Source organism: Populus euphratica, unplaced genomic scaffold, assembly GCF_000495115.2.
Source record: "Populus euphratica unplaced genomic scaffold, PopEup_1.0 scaffold29.1, whole genome shotgun sequence".
In the NCBI taxonomy this organism is placed as follows: Eukaryota; Viridiplantae; Streptophyta; class Magnoliopsida; order Malpighiales; family Salicaceae; genus Populus; species Populus euphratica.
This window is the reverse complement of record NW_011499888.1, coordinates 1,091,259-1,109,969: the sequence shown is the minus strand read 5'-3', so window position 1 is coordinate 1,109,969 and position 18,711 is coordinate 1,091,259. Positions and strand designations below refer to the sequence as shown.

The window sequence follows — 18,711 nt, the reverse complement described above, 5'->3', positions numbered from 1 at the left end:
ATTTTCCATCCATTGTTGGTGGACAGCGCAAGCTACTGTGATTTATTTATTATTATTAATTTTTTGGCAGAAAAAAGTTGCGGATTTAAGCAATGGACATTAAAGCCATGACGCAGTGCATATGTGCCCTCTTCCCACCAACCCCCATCTCTCCCACCCTTGTATTTTGTCGACCGGAAAACCTCGCAATTCTTGGACCCACCTAAGTGCGTGCTACTTACCACAGCATTCACGTGTCATGATCCCAACCATTGAAACCCATGATGATCCAACGGCCACGTACACTTTTCAACAAACACATCGGCCAACCCACCCAACCCTCAATTAGCCTCAGCTCCCCTGCACCCTCTATTTAAAGCACTTGATTTTTGGTGAACAAACTCAGGGATTTTTGGTGACCTGAAGATTCCTACATACACGTAGAGCCCAGCTATCTTTATTTTGCATGCTGAGCAGCCCTCTTGTATTCTTACACACGCGAGAAAAAGAGATATATTTTGTGCACACGTATCCATTTTCTCCCTCCTTGACCACCGATCAATCCATAATTCCCTTCTTTTTCCCATCGAGGATCATCACTTCCAAGAACGGGAGAAAATGGAATTCTGTCAGGACTCATGCACTGGCAATGGTTCCCTGGGATTTAACCCCAATGACCCCTTGAACTGGGGCATGGTGGCAGAGTCACTAAAAGGAAGCCACCTAGATGAGGTGAAGCGCATGATCAATGAGTACAGGAAGCCTGTGGTCAAGCTGGGAGGTGAGTCCCTGACCATAGGCCAAGTAACGGCAATTGCTAGCCGTGATGTTGGTGTTAAGGTAGAGCTGTCAGAGGAGGCTCGAGTTGGTGTCAAGGCTAGCAGCGACTGGGTTATGGACAGCATGAACAAGGGCACGGACAGTTATGGTGTCACCACTGGTTTCGGCGCCACCTCACATAGAAGAACCAAGCAAGGCGGAGAGCTTCAGAAGGAGCTTATCAGGTAATTAAATCCGTTATCATACCTTAATGGCTACCTTACTTTCTTAATTACGCTTACATGAACTCCTTTCCTGTCATAGTATGCTCCTTTAAACAGGGGCCCTTGGCCTGTTAATTATCGATACTTCGCCTAAGAAATTACTAACGTCCTGTTTGGGACAAAAAGGGTCTTCTTGTCGTCATGATCCCTCCACATCTTAGGTGCTTCCACGTCCGAGTATGCGTTACAGCCGAATCATGATCAATCACAAGAACATATTGATCTAATCATGCAACAAATTAACGTACTGAAAATGTCCTTTTCTCAGAAAAAAGAAGCAAAAATGCTCTTTAAACCACTTGTAATTCTGGATAATCACTGGCAAGAACCGCACTTTAAAGATGTAAAAAGAAGGTGTTTTTTAGGGTTTTTTTTTCTAGCTGGGAAGCGGTGAGCCACAAGAGACACGTGATTCATAAATTTACGAGGCACCAGAAAGTATACTTGTTTTATTTAATTAGTCAGTGCTCCTTCACTCTCCTGAAAAGCGGCTGAAATTAGCGCCCGCACGTCTGGTCAGCTGTCTTGTTAGCTTATTATTGTTAGGTTGGTAAGTTGAGAACGTGGAAGTTCAGCAAGGCCCCCCCCCCACAACCCAAAATAATAATAATAATAATAATAAAAAATCTGTTGTGGTAGGTGGGTGATCAATTTAAAATAATAAAATAACGCAGGGAGGAGGAGGAGGAGGAGGAGGGTTGAATTCTTCAATATCTCCAATCGTCCTAGTTTTATTTAAATGACATATTAATTACTCCAAAACGTCAAAGATGAGGTTGTCTAGGATCACTTTGATGCCTGATTTTCAAGTAAAATGATCTACTCCCAATTTGACTTGAATCAGCTTGTATTGTAGATTGCTTTAGTGTTAATTTGGAGCATGTAAAATTTGATTTTTTTATTTTAAATTATTTTTTCCTGTTTTATTTTGAAAAATAACTACAGTTAATTCATCAATTAAAATTAGAATTATACTATTTATTCAAATAAAAAAGACTGCATACAGAACTGTAGAAACAAATCTTACTGTCTCAGCCGAGGCTTTGGAGCCCATAGGGGGGCACCTATAAATACTAGCTCTTGCAATTACTTTTGCTGTGCTTTTGAAGATATATTTTCTCTTTGTACGTTCGAGAAAGAAATCAATTAATCCTGGAATTTATTTATTAATTGGATTATATAATTAATTCTTTCTATACTTATGAGTTTTTATTTTTTGAAAGAAATGAAACACTGGTATTTATTATTTATTAATGGCCCTTGAAATCTTCTACAAAAGGTTTTAGCTGGGCCGCAAGCTTATGTTGTAAAAAAAATTGTAAAGAATTGATTGATGATGTATCCTAATAAAATATCCACCAATTTGGTAAAAAAATCGATTAAAATCCCATACCTAGCCAAAGATTTGTGACCTTTCCTGACATTTTTTTTGGATTGTAAATTATCCGGCTATGCAAAAAAACATAAAATTAAGTTGGACCAAAACTAAAAAAAGGCCATTTTACGCCCCCACTATATGTTTTATTTTGACCCAAGGCCCTCTCGTTATATAAATGTTTCGTTTTTAATTTTTTGGGTTAAGATTGTTGCTAATATGCCTTGTGGGTTCTTGTTGAAACAGGTTCTTGAATGCTGGTATCTTCGGCAATGGCACGGAGTCTACTCATACATTGCCCCACTCAGCATCCAGGGCAGCTATGTTGGTCAGAATTAACACCCTTCTTCAAGGTTACTCAGGCATAAGATTTGAGATCTTGGAAGCCATTACCAAGTTGCTCAACCATAACATCACCCCATGTTTGCCACTCAGAGGAACAATCACTGCCTCCGGTGACCTTGTCCCCTTGTCCTACATTGCTGGGCTCTTGACAGGCAGGCCCAATTCAAAGGCCGTAGGACCCAATGGAGAAACCCTCGCCGCTGCTGAAGCCTTTACACTAGCTGGGATTAATGGTGGATTTTTTGAGTTGCAACCGAAGGAGGGTCTAGCACTTGTAAATGGTACTGCTGTTGGTTCTGGTCTTGCTTCGATGGTGCTTTTTGAGGCTAATGTGCTGGCAATCCTATCAGAAGTTTTGTCAGCAATTTTCGCTGAAGTTATGCAAGGAAAACCAGAGTTTACCGATCACTTGACACATAAATTGAAGCACCATCCTGGCCAAATTGAAGCTGCAGCCATCATGGAACATATTTTAAATGGTAGCTCTTACGTTAAAGCTGCTCAAAAGTTACATGAGATCGATCCTCTGCAGAAGCCTAAACAAGACCGATATGCTCTCCGAACATCTCCACAGTGGCTAGGTCCTCTGATTGAAGTGATTAGAACTTCAACAAAAATGATCGAACGAGAAATCAACTCTGTCAATGACAATCCATTGATTGATGTGTCAAGGAACAAGGCTCTACATGGAGGGAATTTCCAGGGGACTCCTATTGGTGTTTCCATGGACAACACTCGTTTGGCAATTGCGTCAATTGGCAAACTCATGTTTGCACAATTCTCTGAACTTGTTAATGACTATTACAACAACGGGCTGCCTTCAAACCTTACCGGTGGCCGCAATCCAAGCTTGGATTACGGGTTCAAAGGTGCTGAAATTGCAATGGCATCTTACTGCTCAGAGCTCCAATTCCTTGCTAATCCTGTCACCAATCATGTTCAGAGTGCTGAGCAACACAATCAAGACGTCAACTCCTTAGGCTTGATTTCTGCAAGAAAAACAGCTGAAGCTGTTGAAATATTGAAGCTTATGTCTACCACCTGGTTGGTTGCTCTATGCCAAGCTATAGACTTGAGACACATAGAGGAGAACCTGAAGAACACAGTTAAGAACACTGTCAGCCAAGTTGCTAAGAGAGTCCTGACAATGGGCTTCAATGGCGAGCTTCACCCTTCGAGATTCTGCGAGAAAGACTTGCTCAAGGTTGTCGACAGAGAACATGTCTTTACCTACATCGATGACCCTTGCAGTGCAACTTACCCATTAATGCAGAAACTAAGGCAAGTTCTAGTTGATCACGCCCTGATGAATGGTGAGAAGGAACATAATTCAAGCACTTCGATTTTCCAAAAGATTGGGGCCTTTGAGGAAGAACTGAAAGCCCTTTTGCCCAAAGAAGTGGAGAGTGCTAGACATGAACTTGAGAACGGCAACCCAGCTATTCCAAACAGGATCACGGAATGCAGGTCATACCCCTTGTACAAGTTTGTGAGGGAAGAATTGGGAACCATTTTGCTTACCGGTGAGAAGGTCGGATCGCCTGGGGAGGAGTTTGACAAAGTATTCACAGCTATCTGTGCAGGGAAGTTGATTGATCCCATGCTGGAATGCTTGAAGGAATGGAATGGCGCTCCTCTTCCTCTTTGCTAAGCTATGGATGTCCTGTGGTGATTTTTTTTTCTTTGCCAAGGTTACTTGCATGTTAATATGTAAGTAACAAGCACAAGTGTAAGCCTACGTTGTTTATTTACTTTTAATCATTAAAGAATTTTTCTTTGTAATAAGAGTTTTAGTTCGAGTGTATACCAACGAATTCATTATCTTTAAAAGCTTGCTTAAAACTAGTTCTGTACTAAAATTAATCTCAACTATATTGAATTGATTTGGTAATTGAATCTCTTTGTTTGAAATGAGTTTTAAAATTGTAGAGTGTATGTAACTTGAGTTGCTGAAAATAAATATTATTTCATCCTTAATGTAAATCTATAAAATTATTTAATTCTAATTAGTTATTGAATCATTTATATTACTTAAAGCCTTTGAAACACTGGAATTAATTAAATGATATTGAGAATGATTTCATTTTTACTAGAATCTAAAGTTTTCAAACTAAACTACTTGGAAGGAAAAAAAAAAGGTTAGTAACGGCACAATTTTTTCTAATGATTTCGTTGGAAATCTTATGCTGTTATTGCTTTGGACTTGTAAATCACGTTGTGAAATAATAATAAAGAAGCACAAACAGGGTCAAGGTATTTCTCCTCTCCGATATGGACCTTGTACCACCGGGCTGGATCGGGAAGCTGGGCTCAAGACAACAAGAAGCCCATAACAAGGAGGTCTCTGACTCGTAGATCCAGTGAAGCCCAGCCCTCAAAATAAAAGGCTAGCTTATACTAGTGACTGCCTGGGTGCGAGGGGCATCTCATGCTAGGCCACGTAGCGCCATCTCAGCCGTTCAAGCCACCAGAAACTCTCAGAGTTAATTTGTACGAGTAAATATTCACACAATGAAACGACGATGAATGTAAAGTTGCAAGCTATATCCAATTCTATGTTTTTTTTTTTTTACGTATACACACACATATATTTGTAAAAAGATGAATTTACAAGAATTCTTATTATTTTTGTAAATGAAAGGCCTGTCAATTCGCTAGTTTGTCAAATAAAAAAGAGCTTATCTTTCACATTATCAGATAAAAACGAACAGCGTGGGAAAAGACTTCTATCGCAGGGAAGGAGCTACTGCTGGTGTCCTGGCAATGTTCTATAGCAGGTTCTGTTAAGCTGGACGTGGAAGAGAGCTCGCCGGGGAATCCAGGCAGAGCAGGTTTTGGGAGTCTCGTGAAGGAACCCGGCTAAAGGGTTTCATGGGACTTGCTGGGGTTGGTTCGAACCTCCTTGCATAACTGTTGGCTATATCTAACATGGTTTTTCATTTATTTTTTAGGTATTATTGATGTATTGATTACCATATAGAAGTTTAGCTTTGTTGTTTTTGAAATTACACTATACCAACCAACAAAAAAAAAAAAACTTCCAATGAGTAATTTCAAAAACTAAATGTTACTAATAGTTTCCATTGTAAAGAGACTCAAGTTCTTCATGTTGCTGGTGCGAATACAGTGACGTGATGATGAACACGAGCATTTAATTCTTGTCTCTCTGTAAATAAAGTATAAAATTAGAGTTGGTAGGAGATTAGACTTCAATTAGGGCAGATTAATCCAAGCATTGAAATCCCGGAAGTGGTGGGGGGTTGGTGTGCCGCACCAACTCCTCACCAATAACATGTTGATTTATACCAAAAAAAACATGTTGATTGTGCACTGTGTCCTTGTATTCTTGCTTCGACTCACTTCGATCCTCTTGTGAGTTTTATCTCTAACATTATCCTATGATTCTTTCAGTACTTGGTACGATGAAATAAATATTTTATTTGTTTTTTTCTAGTACAAGGTCTTATGTTAGGTCGTGTCTTATTAATGTATATTTATAAATCGAATTCTGAATATTTTTTATTAAGTATATAATTAGCCCATACATGCTCCCTTTTCTTTTACTATGAATAACTTTAACTTTAAATTATTGTTAAAGAGTTCCGGATATCATCCCTGCTCCAAATCAATATTTTTTCTTATTATCATATTTTCCAAATCAATATAATATAAATTTCTTAAATTACTGTCATTCATGATTTTTTATTGTCAGATGAAAAAATAAAAAGGATGATATTGGAATAAAAAACACTGGAAATACCAAAATAAGATGAAATAGACACAGTAAAGGGACTAAATAAACACAATGAATTTCCTTGAATGAACCCCAACAACAACCCGCTCTCACTCTGTACTTAACTCCACTACTCCACCCCCACCTTTACCTCTCGCAACGAAGAACCCCGCTCCTTTCTACTAGAATCAGCTGCTGTATACCACTCTCTCTCTCTCTATTCATCTGTCCGACGAATAACACAAAAATGGAGTCCGAGGGGATCTTGTTGGGTATGGGAAATCCACTCCTTGACATTTCTGCTGTTGTCGACGATGATTTCTTGCAAAAGTAAGTTCTGTCTCTTTCAAATACCTTTCTAACTATAAGCATCTTTGTTTTTGCATTTCAAAAGTTTTTAAAAAGTTTATTTTTTTATTTTTTTTGTTTTAAATTAATTTCAATGTGTTTTCAAGTAAAAATCAATTTAAAAACCAATCGCTACAACAATAATAAACATGCCATGTGTTTATTGCTTTCAGTGTTGCTGAAACCAGACCCTAAACTTTTCTTTATTCATTATTTTTATTTCAATGCTTGAGTCTTTATCATTCGATACGGTTTGATCTGTATCTGTTAACTGTTGATCATGTTTTTGTTAACTGATTTTAAATTAGAGGTAGATCTGAGCTGCTCTCTTTGTGTGTTTTGGTTTGCAATGACAGATCTGATTTTTTTCTTTCATTTCATTTCATGATTTCTATTTTTGAAAATTTTACTGTGAATGTTTGGTTACTGCGAAAAATAATTTTATGCTTGATGTGTCAGATGTGAGAATTAAGCTTCATTTAGTGACTTCAGCTGTTTTCTACAGATCGGATTTTACTCGATTCAAATTTATCTATGTGGTGATTTAGTTTACGAAGTGTAATATTGTTGATTTTTGTAATATGATTATTTTGGTAGGTATGACATCAAGCTGAACAATGCTATCCTTGCGGAAGACAAGCACATACCCATGTAAGTTTTCTTGACATACCTGTTTGTTTCTTATCTTGCTAAATGTTTAACTTTTTTCAGGAGTTCGAAAAATTCTGTTGACGCTCATTGATTTTTGTTTTGACGGATATTTGAAGGTACGATGAGATGGCCAGCAAGTATACCGTAGAATTCATTGCAGGAGGTAACAACAGAATTTCCCGATGAAGGAAGTATAAAGATGTCTATTTAAACTTTTTTAGTCTGAGACTGAGTTTTTGAAATGACATGTTTTTATTGATGTTTTGTATGTTACCTTTAGGTGCTACTCAAAATTCAATCAAAGTTGCACAGGTTTGTTTTAATATATATGACTGCATGTGTTTTTGTAGCTATGCTTATATTGTCGCTGACTGATTTGTTCTGAGTCTGCTTGACTTTTGTGTCTCTTATAGTGGATGCTCCAAATTCCTGGTGCAACCAGCTATATGGGCTGCATTGGAAAGGACAAGTTTGGGGAGGAGATGAAGAAAAACTCAATGAAAGCTGGTGTTAATGTTAGTTACTCTGCATCTTTTGTTTTCAGTGTTTAGGTTGTTCGTATAGTCTAGGAGATTCAATTAGATTGTGAATATAGCTTGTTTGCATGGTCTAGGAGATTTAATTAGAGTGTGAATACAGGTACATTATTATGAGGATGAGGCTGCTCCAACTGGAACATGGGCTGTTTGTGTCGTTGGTGGTGAGAGGTCAGTTTTACCTGATTGCCTTTTATTTATAATTTGTATACATTGCTGCAAACTGACATGAAATTGCTCTTGTTTCAAAAAATTCAGAACTGTGCTGTTTATAACAAGCATCATCTTTTATGGGTATATTGCATCATATTATTAGAAGATGCAAACTGTAATTGATTGACTTGCCTTTTTGAATGATTGGATTTTCATGTCTAGAGGGTTGCTGGCTGCACCTTATAGAAGATTTTATGTTTCAGCCATACCCATTTGATGTGAGGTTCCTGTCTTCAAGGCTGGTTTAGAGGGTTGTCCCTTGGCTATACCATGTATTATTTGGTTATAGAGAACTTTAATCTCCAACTGTTATAAGATGAATAACTAGATGACTTGGGTTTCTTCAGTGTCGCTTCATTCAGTATTGAGGTCACCTGCAGGACAACTGGGCCTGTGGTTCATTTTGTATCTTAGATTGAGTCATGAGAGGTGCACGCTCCAGGATTCTGTGTCTTGCTCTTACACCCATTTGTCTCTTATGCGTAGGTGTATTGATTCTTTCCAACATCACAGCATAGGATTTTTTTCATTAAACATTCATTTGCAATAGAAATAACTTGTTACTCCAATTTTTTTCTAGAGATCCTGGGCTGTTAGTTGGGCATTAACTGTAATTTTCTGCATATTGACTTTCCAGTCATCACGGGTACCATATTTTCTAGCACTGTGTCCTAGATCAACATTTTGTTCAGTTTCCATTCTACATGCTGAGCATCTGTGGGGTGTGCCTGTTGGATTTGGTAGCATCTGTGCCGAGGGTGGGGCTTTAAGTCTCCATAAAGTATTGATGGCACTCTGAGGTGTACTGTCATTTATACTGGCAGAGTGCTAATGGCCCCTCTTCCAAATCTTGTGTTTTGACAATTGTAGTTTTCTGGGTTAAAAGTTAACTGTTTGTTCAGGTCGCTTATCGCAAATTTGGCTGCTGCAAATTGTTACAAATCTGAGCACTTAAAGAGGCCAGAAAATTGGGCACTTGGTACCACTTCCATTTCTTTTTCTCTGCATCTGCTTTCGGTAGTTTGTTTAGTTTTTGGTTATATGTCATGTTGGTCTCACGTTCGCAACTTATTCCCTTTTTTTTTGACAGTTGAAAAGGCAAAATATTTCTACATTGCCGGGTTCTTCCTTACCGTGTCTCCTGAATCCATTATGCTTGTTGCTGAACATGCAGCTGCAAACAACAAGGTAAATCTTGTTCTATTAGATCTTATCTCTTGTAATTATTGCCTTTTTTGAGATTCGGTAGTCTGAGACATGCATTTGCAGATCTTCACGATGAATCTTTCTGCTCCATTTATCTGTGAGTTCTTCAAGGATGTGCAGGAGAATGCTCTACCGTAAGTTTTCTATCCCCTCCATTGTTCATGATGTTTGTCAATGGTTCAAAACTGATTCACCTGTTGACTACAGTTATACGGACTATGTCTTTGGAAATGAGACTGAAGCCAGAACCTTTTCCAAGGTTCATGGATGGGAGGTAAATATTTCTTGGTGTGCTATAGGTGATCAGAGAACCACATTCAGTTACTCCATGCAATTTACCTAATTGGATTTTTCTGTTTTACCAGACTGAGAATGTCGAGGAGATTGCTCTAAAGATTTCCCAATGGCCCAAGGCGTCAGGGGCACACAAGAGGATTACTGTTATTACTCAGGGTGCAGATCCTGTTGTGGTTGCTGAGGATGGAAAGGTGAAATTATTCCCTGTGATATTGTTACCCAAGGAGAAGCTGGTTGACACCAATGGAGCAGGTATGCTCTCTTCCCGTATCTTTATTACTATGTCCAATGTTTGGAACTGCCGAGAGATCTTTAGGATGCATCCTTTGATTTGAATTTCAAAATGTTTAAGAGTTAATGTCTGCCATTCTTTCTTTTTTGCAACCGAGCTCAACATTTTATTGAGTGGTGTATTGATAGTATTGTTTTATTTACCCAGCTCCCTCCATTTAAACAGCAAACTATCTAGAAAGCTAGGTCATCTTCCATTTTGGTGATAAGATATGTAATCTATTTTTTTGTCACTTTGCTAGTGAAATTTAGTGTTTGAAGCTGCTATTAGCTTCAGTAACCCAGCCGGATTCATTTGGCTCAATAAGAAGAATAAATTATTAAAGAAGACCTGGTTTTATTGTCTTATTAGTCTAGAAGTCTCCCAACAAATGGTAATTCTAGCTTTTCTTTCGTGGCAGGTGATGCATTTGTTGGTGGATTTTTGTCCCAACTGGTACAAGAGAAGCCCATTGAAGACTGTGTGAGAGCTGGTTGCTATGCAGCAAATGTCATTATCCAAAGGTCAGGTTGCACATGCCCTGAAAAGCCCGATTTCAGTTAGAGGCTTCCTTCTCCCATCCGAAAGTTTTACTATATACGGTCCGAGTAAGATTTTCTGTGCGTCGTGGCGGCCTACATTATTTTCTCCTGAACTATATATTTTGGTATAATTTTTATTTTTATTGCATCGATGCTGTATATGCTTTGGGATAGGAGTCCACAAAGCTGATGAATCTATCCGTGGCTTAATCCACCAAGCATATATTTTTTTCCCGCTTTCCTAATACAAAATAAACCAGGTCTGGTTCAGACGAGTCTGCTGTTCTTTGAAGCGGGGCTCGGTCATTTGCGCCATTTACATAACCTAGTTAATAACGTGGCATCACATTCTTCCTGCTATCCATACGATATTGGTATTCCTGACACTTTTTTTTCACTGGATCATGAATGTCTCGTAAACTTTTCGTCCGGACCTTTTGGATTAGGTCAAAATCTTGCAGAATTGAAACATTATATTTTTGAATAAAAATTACAAAAAATATTGGGGGCTGGGTATTACTGAGTTTTGATTGGGTTTCTTGGGTTATGAGTTGACTTTCTTAGTCTAAAATAGACTCTGGGTAATTATGCTTTAAGCCAATCCATTATTTTTTTTTCCGAGTAGCCTTAGACTCCCATTGCAATAAAATCTTTTACGTGCGCCATATTTCTTGAAAAAAGAAAAGAAAAGAATAGAAATATAGAATCTAGAACGAAGGATAAAATTTTCTTTTCAATAATAATATTTTTGACGAGGGAATATTTTCGCGCTGCAAGGAGCAGGAATAAAAGAACTGTCCCAAATCCCCCTTTCTTTCTGCTTGAACTTCTGAAGAATTTTAGTCTGATTGTGGTATCTGTGTCCTTTAAGGAGAAGGAAAGTACAACGTTTTTACGTTTTTTTTTGGTGCAGTCTGATTGTGGTATCTGTGTCCTTTAAGAAGGAAAGTACAACGTTTTTACGTTTTGTTTGGGTGGAGATAATGTTTGACTGGGCTTTCAAGTTCTACTCTTAGGAACTTTCTTAATCCTAATCGGAAACTGATTGGTAAACTTCCAGTTGCTGAGCTACTTTGCTTTCTCTTATTTAAACCCGGCTTGCTCCCAACTTTCCCCTGCTAATTTAAAACCCCATTATTTCTCTATCAGCAAGAACCCCCCCTTAAGCGCTTCCTTCCTTCCTTCTTTACCATGGAGTCCGATCATGATTTTTGTTTAGATATCATCTTTGAGATCTTAGCGCGTTCATCAATGGAAACGGTCGAGAAATGCAGGCTTCTTTCCAAGGAATGTAACGAAATCATCTATAAATCTATCTTTACCAATCATCATAACCAAAGAACTAACATCATCTCTGGCTTTTTTATACAAAGCATGATCCGCAACAAATTTTATTCTACCTTTGTGTCCACTGACACCTTGAAGCCTTATCCGAAATTGTCCCTCAATTTCTTACCTGCTAACATAGAGATTGTGGCTTCAACAAACCAAGGTCTTTTGCTCTGTCGAACTCATCATCGACCACAATATTATGTATGCAAGCCTATTACCAAACAGTGGCAAATAATCCCAAATCCAAAGATGCGATACCAAACTTTAGAAACTAGCATGATTGTGATAAGATCAAACCCTTTGCATTACAAGATAGTAAGATTCTCGGAGCCAAAACCTCGCTATCAAGATAAAAAGTTTTATCGATATCACTTGGTTAGATGTGAGTTGTTTGATTCAAAGACTTGGAAGTGGAAGCAACTGGAGGAAGTAAAGTTCCCACAAACAGAGTTACTTAGTCGCAATACCACCGTGTCTGTAAATGGCTCGCTTCATTGGCTCACCTGGAAAAGAAACAATATCTTCGCATTTCATGTAAACAAGGAGAGCTATAGCATATTTTCACTTCCTTTACCAGTTTCTGAGGATAACAAAAGCAAGGACATTGCACTTGTCAGATACAAGGGAAAACTTGCCATAACCTCCATTGGTAGAGAAGATAGTTTCATGGAATTATGGGTCATGGAGAACTATGACAGAAAGGAATGGAACAAGACACATACAGTAAACATAGAAGCTTTAAGAAGAAAAGAACCCTATACAAGGCCTGTGGCCTTCTGCAATGCTGACATTGCACTAATGAAAGAACATGATCGCTGTGTGACGTTCTTTAACATCACAAATGGAAGTACTGATAGGCTGTCATTAGAGAAGAGCTTAAATCATGGATGTTTTCCATTTCAATCCAATTTTGAGCTGAGTGATTTGATGGGTGAATCCGCATCAATGCAGGTTTCGGACAATACTTTGCTTTAAGTCATACAAATTTGTCTCTCGTTCTGCTGTAAGCCTTCAGTTTATTTGGTTTGATTGTAGATTTCTAAGCAGTTAGATTTTTGTAATGGAAGATTAATAACGGCTGTGGATTTTAATTGTTTTTCTATTAAATCTTTTTCCAAGTACATGTGATATCTTAGCATTTAATTGTGCTCCATAATTTCTACTCAAATGATCAATAATTTTCTACCAGCAAGTTGTAATGACCCATTAATGCAGAGGAAGGGGGACTCTTACTCTGAAGCAATTAAGCTTGCTGAGCTAAATTTGTTTGCAGCAGGACAATCGTTATATCGAACTTGCCTTGCATGTTACACAGAATTCACAAAAATTGCATATTAATGAACAACAGAATTACAATTGCGATTGCAATTTCTTCCCCATAATGTAAAATAAAGCTGTCCTTCTCTTGCTCTTTCTTCTCTCAACTAAAATTGCTAAACTAGATAAACCTTTGCATTTCATAAACACGACCAAAACCCACGATCCTGATGAGAGTTAACGCAGTGCAGTATGCTTTTGAACATGCTCTCATTGCATGGAATGCAAAGTTTTGAGCCCGTGGTGAAACCAAAAACCTCCTCAGTGCGATCAAGCAATGCCTTGAAGAGAGGATGCTTGAGTAAAGTAGCCTTGATGACATATCTTTTGCAGTCTTCACCTACATAGACTGCTAAATGACCTTTTGGAACATCTTTTGGTACAATGCAGTAGTCGTCCTCAGGCAAAAGAGACCGGCTTTCCCAATCTTGAAAATGGTTACAAGTTGCATGCTTCATAAACCAGTTGGTTCCCAGGTTGATGCACTTGGAGGAACAATGTTTGAGAAACCTGCCCTTCTTTATCATCTTTAACGCCATGGTCCTATGAGAAAGAGAGATATTAAGTGGGAAAGAGGATGGGAAATCATGGAACTGGATGTGTGGTTTTTATAATTGTCCAAAATTTATTGATTTTGCATATTTTAATTGATTGATAAGCAGGTATAAATGACAACATATTCTCCATCTTTTTTTTGGGTTCATGCATCTTCTTTTCATTCCACACGCTCTGTATATTGCGGAGAAAAGAGCAGATAGCTCGATCATAATAATAATAATACAAGTTGTCATTTTTGGCTATCAATAATAATACAAGTTGTCATTTTTGGCTATTTTTGGCCATCGTGGTTATCTTTTGACTATAGCTCAGACAAACAAGTGTGCTCCAAATCCTGATGAAGTAAATATCTGCATGGTTTCAAAAGCATCATGACTGTGAGCTAATCAAGAAATATAAAAATATAACATAATGAAGCTAAAACCATCGGAACAAATTAAGATCATGCAGTAATTTGAAGGACTGGGTTACAAGGAAAATGAGAAGCAAACATTACAGAACTCCCTTTCAAGCGGGGTTCAAGTGCCAGTTAAGTATCTGGTATTGGTAGTTCTTGATCTTTTGCAGGACTTGGAAAAACTTCAAGGTAATTTTTTATGGCAATCAAATTAGGCTAGATTGTGCTTATTCCTCTGAATTCTGATTATTAGCTATCAACAAATATTAAGAATTCAGTTAGTTTTGAAAGTGTTGCTCTAATCAAGTATTCTTTCAGAGAAGGGGCGTAGTTTTAATTATTCACAAGGAAGTGCAAGTGTGGTATAGTTATCCTTCAAAACAAACTAAATATTAGATACTGATTCCACATGCTGGTTTTCCAGTGGAGAAAACCTGAATTTAGCACACGGATTTGGCTTAAATACATAGTTTTGTTAGGTGCTATTTGAAGACATGTTCTATAAGGACACGACATTCAAAAAGATGAAACAACTAGTCAACAGATTTTGAAAACATGGTCTGAATAATCTCAATGATTTCACCATCTCCCTACCCAATTTGCAAGGAGAGAGAGGCAGAGATATTGCATGGTCGGAGGTTGGGAGTCTTTCTCACATGATGCTAAGAACTCTGGTAGTTTAAGACAGTGTTTTCCAGTTCATTGCTCAATTATTTTGTATTATCTTTTGAACAATAGGGTCATATTGATAAGCATAGAGCTTCTATAAAAGATCTAAAAGAGAAGAAATAAGTTTTACGGTTATTTTTAGCAAGACACTCCACCTGCAAAGCATATGTTTACGTTTCTGTGTTGTTATATCATGGGACCCCTGCTGCTCCCAATCTTTGGTGCCAAGGAGATGGATCCTTTGATTTGATAGCTACCCCGCCTTACAGTACAACCTGTACACGTCCAATCACCTACTTGGTGTCTCTTTGCTGACTGATATGCAATTTGAGAACTTGGTCTCCAAGACAAGTACTTTTCAAGTACTTGATGCAGGATCGATCAATGAATTAGCATTGTCCTTATGCAAGGGTGACAAGCTGGTGTGGATCAAGAAATTCTAATCTCAAACTGTGTCTGGCCTATCCAAGATTAACCAATGTACCCAAAGCCACTTGTACCTAATGAAACTCCATGATCTCACCTCTCCCAAACTTCACTTGGTCCTATCCCAACTGTCAATTTTCTGGACAATCCACGTCACTAGCAGTTTAGGACATTTCACTTCAGTTTTCACACCTGGATCCTGACTCCTTTCAACTCTCTCAGCCCAGCTTCCCCTGCCAAAATAGGCTATTGATCTTTGCATCTTTTGAACTTTAGTTTGGTTTATATATCCAAGCATATGTGAGCTATAGGTTTTTAACTATATTAATTTTGATGCGATGCTTGATTCAGCTAGAAGACCTGAAGCGCTTGTGTAAGCTCGGAAGTCGCACCCCAGGTCACCCAGAGAATTACAGTGCAGATAGCATTGAAGTCACAACAGTCATGAAAAGAAGTTTGAATATAGAATCTGTATTATGCATTGATACGGTGGACAAACTCTATAGTATCATTGTAAATATGCTTATCTACTCATGGAAATTTATACTGATTTTCTTCATATCTGATTCGTAAACAGGGCCACTTTGTCAAGGAGTGGCTAACGCGGTTGGTCTTGCCTTAGCGGAAGCTCACTTGGGAACTAGATTCAATAAGCCTGATTGCGATGAAGTTCACCACCGGAGGTTTGTATATATATGTGGCTAGCTCATTTTCATAAATAACATCAAGATGGGCAGGTTGTCTTAGCTGTTTACTAATTCTTGATGCAGATATTGCATAATGGGAGATGGGTGTGCCATGGAAGGAATAGCGCATGAAGCTGCATCTTTGGCTACACATTAGAAGCTCCACAAACTCACGATGATTTCTGATGATGATCATAATACTATTGATGAACCGACTAGCCTGGGATTTTCTGAAGATGCATCTGCTGGATTCAAAGCTCTTGGTTGGATTACAATTACAGCTGATAACACACATGGTGATATGGATCCATTCAAGAATCCCCTTCTCTCTGCTTTCGGTGAAACTGAAAAACCAGCTTTCATCAGGGTTTGTGCCATTATCAAAAGTTGCTTACATTTGTGCTGTATATTCTGGTTTTTGATAATTTCCTGAGATGCCCATAAGTAGCTCATGGCATGGGAAGCAAATGTGAAATGAACGAACTGCATATCGGCTAGGCCATTTATAGCTACCCTCCATATAATTTAACCAATACTATCAATTATGCATAATCGACGCCTTGTAATGATCTAAATACACGGGTGAAAAGGGAGACTGTCTAAAAAGGAAGGGACATGGAAGGCTCACCATGTAACCTTTGATGAAGGATGTGAAGCAAATGAGACAGTTAAATGGAATAATCGGTATCCGTTCCATGTTATTCCTATGGTCTATAGGTTTGGGTTGCTGAAATTAGCTCTGGTTTAGCGTCTTCATTTTTTACAGCTGCACATCAGAATTCGACCGAGAAAAATCATGATGTAATATGCAGGGAAATGCAAATTCAAACAGATTATGGAGGAAAACTAGCGCAAGTATCCCGAGGAGCACGCGGAATTTGAAGTTGTTCTTAGTGGTGGTCTGCTTCCTAACTGGGAAAGCCGCTTGTCGGTAATTTGCAGAATCCAAGACGCTCTATAGTCTATGCACATGCTTAGATGCAATAGATTCATTTAACTTTGTTTCCATTTTTTTTCCTTACCTGTGAAGGAGTTTATTAAGTTCAGAAATGACAACATAGCACCCTCGAAATTAATCACGAACTGGATATTGCTCTTATCCCAACAGATGTGGTCTGTATCAGACCCAGTGGATGCTACTCGAGGATCTCTGAAAAGTGCTTGAACCAGCTAGTCAAGGTGCTTCCAGCACTGGTGAGAGCGCTGATCTTGCTTCCTCTGACGAAGTCTATCTGCAGGGATCCGGAGAGTTTCAGCATAGCACCTTTTATGGTCGCAACATACGCTGTGGATTGCGAGAGCATGCAATGACGGCAATTTCAAATGGAATCGCATTGCATAAAAGTGGTCCAAACCCTTTTGCATCTACTTTCCTTATGTTCTCACACTATATGAAAAAATCAATCCGCCTTTCTGCCTTAATCCATGCAGGAGTTAATATATATTATGATGACTATATTGGTCTTAGGGAAGATGGCCTAACTCACCAGCCAGTCGAACAGCTTGCTGGACTTAGAGCAGAGCCACGGCTTCTAGTTTTCAGACCAGCAGAAGGAAATGAAACTGCTGGAGCATACAAAGTTTCTGTAACAACTAGAGATGCACCTACTGTCATTGCATTGTCAGGAAAAAGGTAGCAGCAAACTTAGAAGGAACATCAGCAAGTGAAGTTGATAGAGAGGGATACATTGCAAGTGACAATTTTGGTAAAAAATTTCCAGGTATCATATTGATCGGTACTGGTTCCGAAGTGAAGGGAGTGCTAAGAAGCTAAGGAAAGAAAAGAGAAAAATCAGGGTTGTTTCACTTGTCCGCTGGCAACTTCTCAACAGGCAGCCCAGGGATTACAAGGAACATGTGTCGCTACCAAGAGTCTCGAAGCGCATTGGCATCGAGGCTGGATCACCAACGAAGAGAATGTAAACGGGGTTGCAATGTCTTTGCTTTCTCAATAGCAGTACCACGGGACAGAAGGTATACATACAAAATCTTCTTAGAAATACCATAAAATTTATGTGCAGGCGTCATAAATCAATCACTAAACAACTGATATTTCTGTTTGAATGAGGAGTTTGTGAGGAAATAAGAAAGGTACACAGTGATTAAGATAACAAGATTCTGCATTTAGATAATTTTGATGGCTATTATCTGGTAACTGCAGTTCTCTCAAGCAGGGTGGGTATAATATTCCAGGATTACTTGAGGCCTTATTCAAATGGTAAGAAATAACGCCAACATAGTATCTGATAAATTCACTTTTATCCACTCATTTCAGTTTTCCAAAATGTCAAGGGACCTTTAATTCTATAGAAAATTGAAACCTTCAGGCTTCAAGGATCAGACATGCCTCAAACTTTCACATGTTTTACTGCAATCCACTTGTAGTAACCTGTGAAGAACACCTCTTTTCCCTAATAAGTGTACCATTTCCCCACTAATATAGGCAATAACATCACCTTATTTGCTAATCCACTAATCCATTCAAAATTTGCTGAAGTCTCAAAGAAAATGGCCATGTAAAAAACCATTGCCACCTTCCTTATCTTCACATTGCTTGTCATGGTATCCGCGGCCGTTGACCCAATGAAAACTTGTGTCAATAACTGCGTTCCACAAAGCATTGAAACACACCAGGCTCAGTACGGCCTCAATGCGAGACATCATGCCCTGAGTATTGCAGAGCTCCTCGAGCCTCTGTTACTTTTGATAGCCGTAATGCATTTAGGAAGAATTAGAACAACTAGATGAGTCTGCTTCTGTCGCCTAAACCTTTTTTTTTCGTTCCAT

The 18,711-nt window shown here is 38.5% G+C and overlaps 4 protein-coding genes and 1 pseudogene across 4 annotated transcripts; 4 read left to right on the top strand and 1 right to left on the bottom strand.

Moving 5' to 3' along the window:
* The first annotated feature begins 370 nt into the window (after nucleotides 1-370).
* On the top strand, nucleotides 371-4,584 carry LOC105130758 (phenylalanine ammonia-lyase G4). Its single transcript, XM_011033421.1, has 2 exons — nucleotides 371-983; nucleotides 2,644-4,584. The coding sequence occupies exons 1-2, from the start codon at nucleotides 598-600 to the stop codon at nucleotides 4,391-4,393; spliced, it is 2,136 nt and encodes a 711-aa protein (XP_011031723.1). The 5' UTR covers nucleotides 371-597; the 3' UTR covers nucleotides 4,394-4,584.
* Nucleotides 4,585-6,597: 2,013 nt separating this feature from the next.
* On the top strand, nucleotides 6,598-10,852 carry LOC105130757 (adenosine kinase 2-like). Its single transcript, XM_011033420.1, has 12 exons — nucleotides 6,598-6,805; nucleotides 7,421-7,474; nucleotides 7,591-7,637; nucleotides 7,755-7,786; nucleotides 7,888-7,989; nucleotides 8,114-8,181; nucleotides 9,126-9,202; nucleotides 9,314-9,411; nucleotides 9,493-9,563; nucleotides 9,637-9,703; nucleotides 9,795-9,978; nucleotides 10,419-10,852. The coding sequence occupies exons 1-12, from the start codon at nucleotides 6,723-6,725 to the stop codon at nucleotides 10,559-10,561; spliced, it is 1,026 nt and encodes a 341-aa protein (XP_011031722.1). The 5' UTR covers nucleotides 6,598-6,722; the 3' UTR covers nucleotides 10,562-10,852.
* Nucleotides 10,853-12,063: 1,211 nt separating this feature from the next.
* Nucleotides 12,064-12,846, top strand: LOC105130826 (uncharacterized). The gene has a single exon (XM_011033507.1). It carries the CDS (start codon nucleotides 12,121-12,123, stop codon nucleotides 12,844-12,846), a length of 726 nt encoding a protein of 241 aa, XP_011031809.1. The 5' UTR covers nucleotides 12,064-12,120.
* A 345-nt stretch (nucleotides 12,847-13,191) lies between these two features.
* Nucleotides 13,192-13,958, bottom strand: LOC105130756 (auxin-induced protein 15A-like). Its single transcript, XM_011033419.1, has one exon. It carries the CDS (start codon nucleotides 13,725-13,727, stop codon nucleotides 13,329-13,331), a length of 399 nt encoding a protein of 132 aa, XP_011031721.1. The 5' UTR covers nucleotides 13,728-13,958; the 3' UTR covers nucleotides 13,192-13,328.
* Nucleotides 13,959-15,307: 1,349 nt separating this feature from the next.
* LOC105130755 (transketolase-1, chloroplastic-like) lies at nucleotides 15,308-18,054 on the top strand (annotated as a pseudogene).
* Nucleotides 18,055-18,711: the final 657 nt, after the last annotated feature.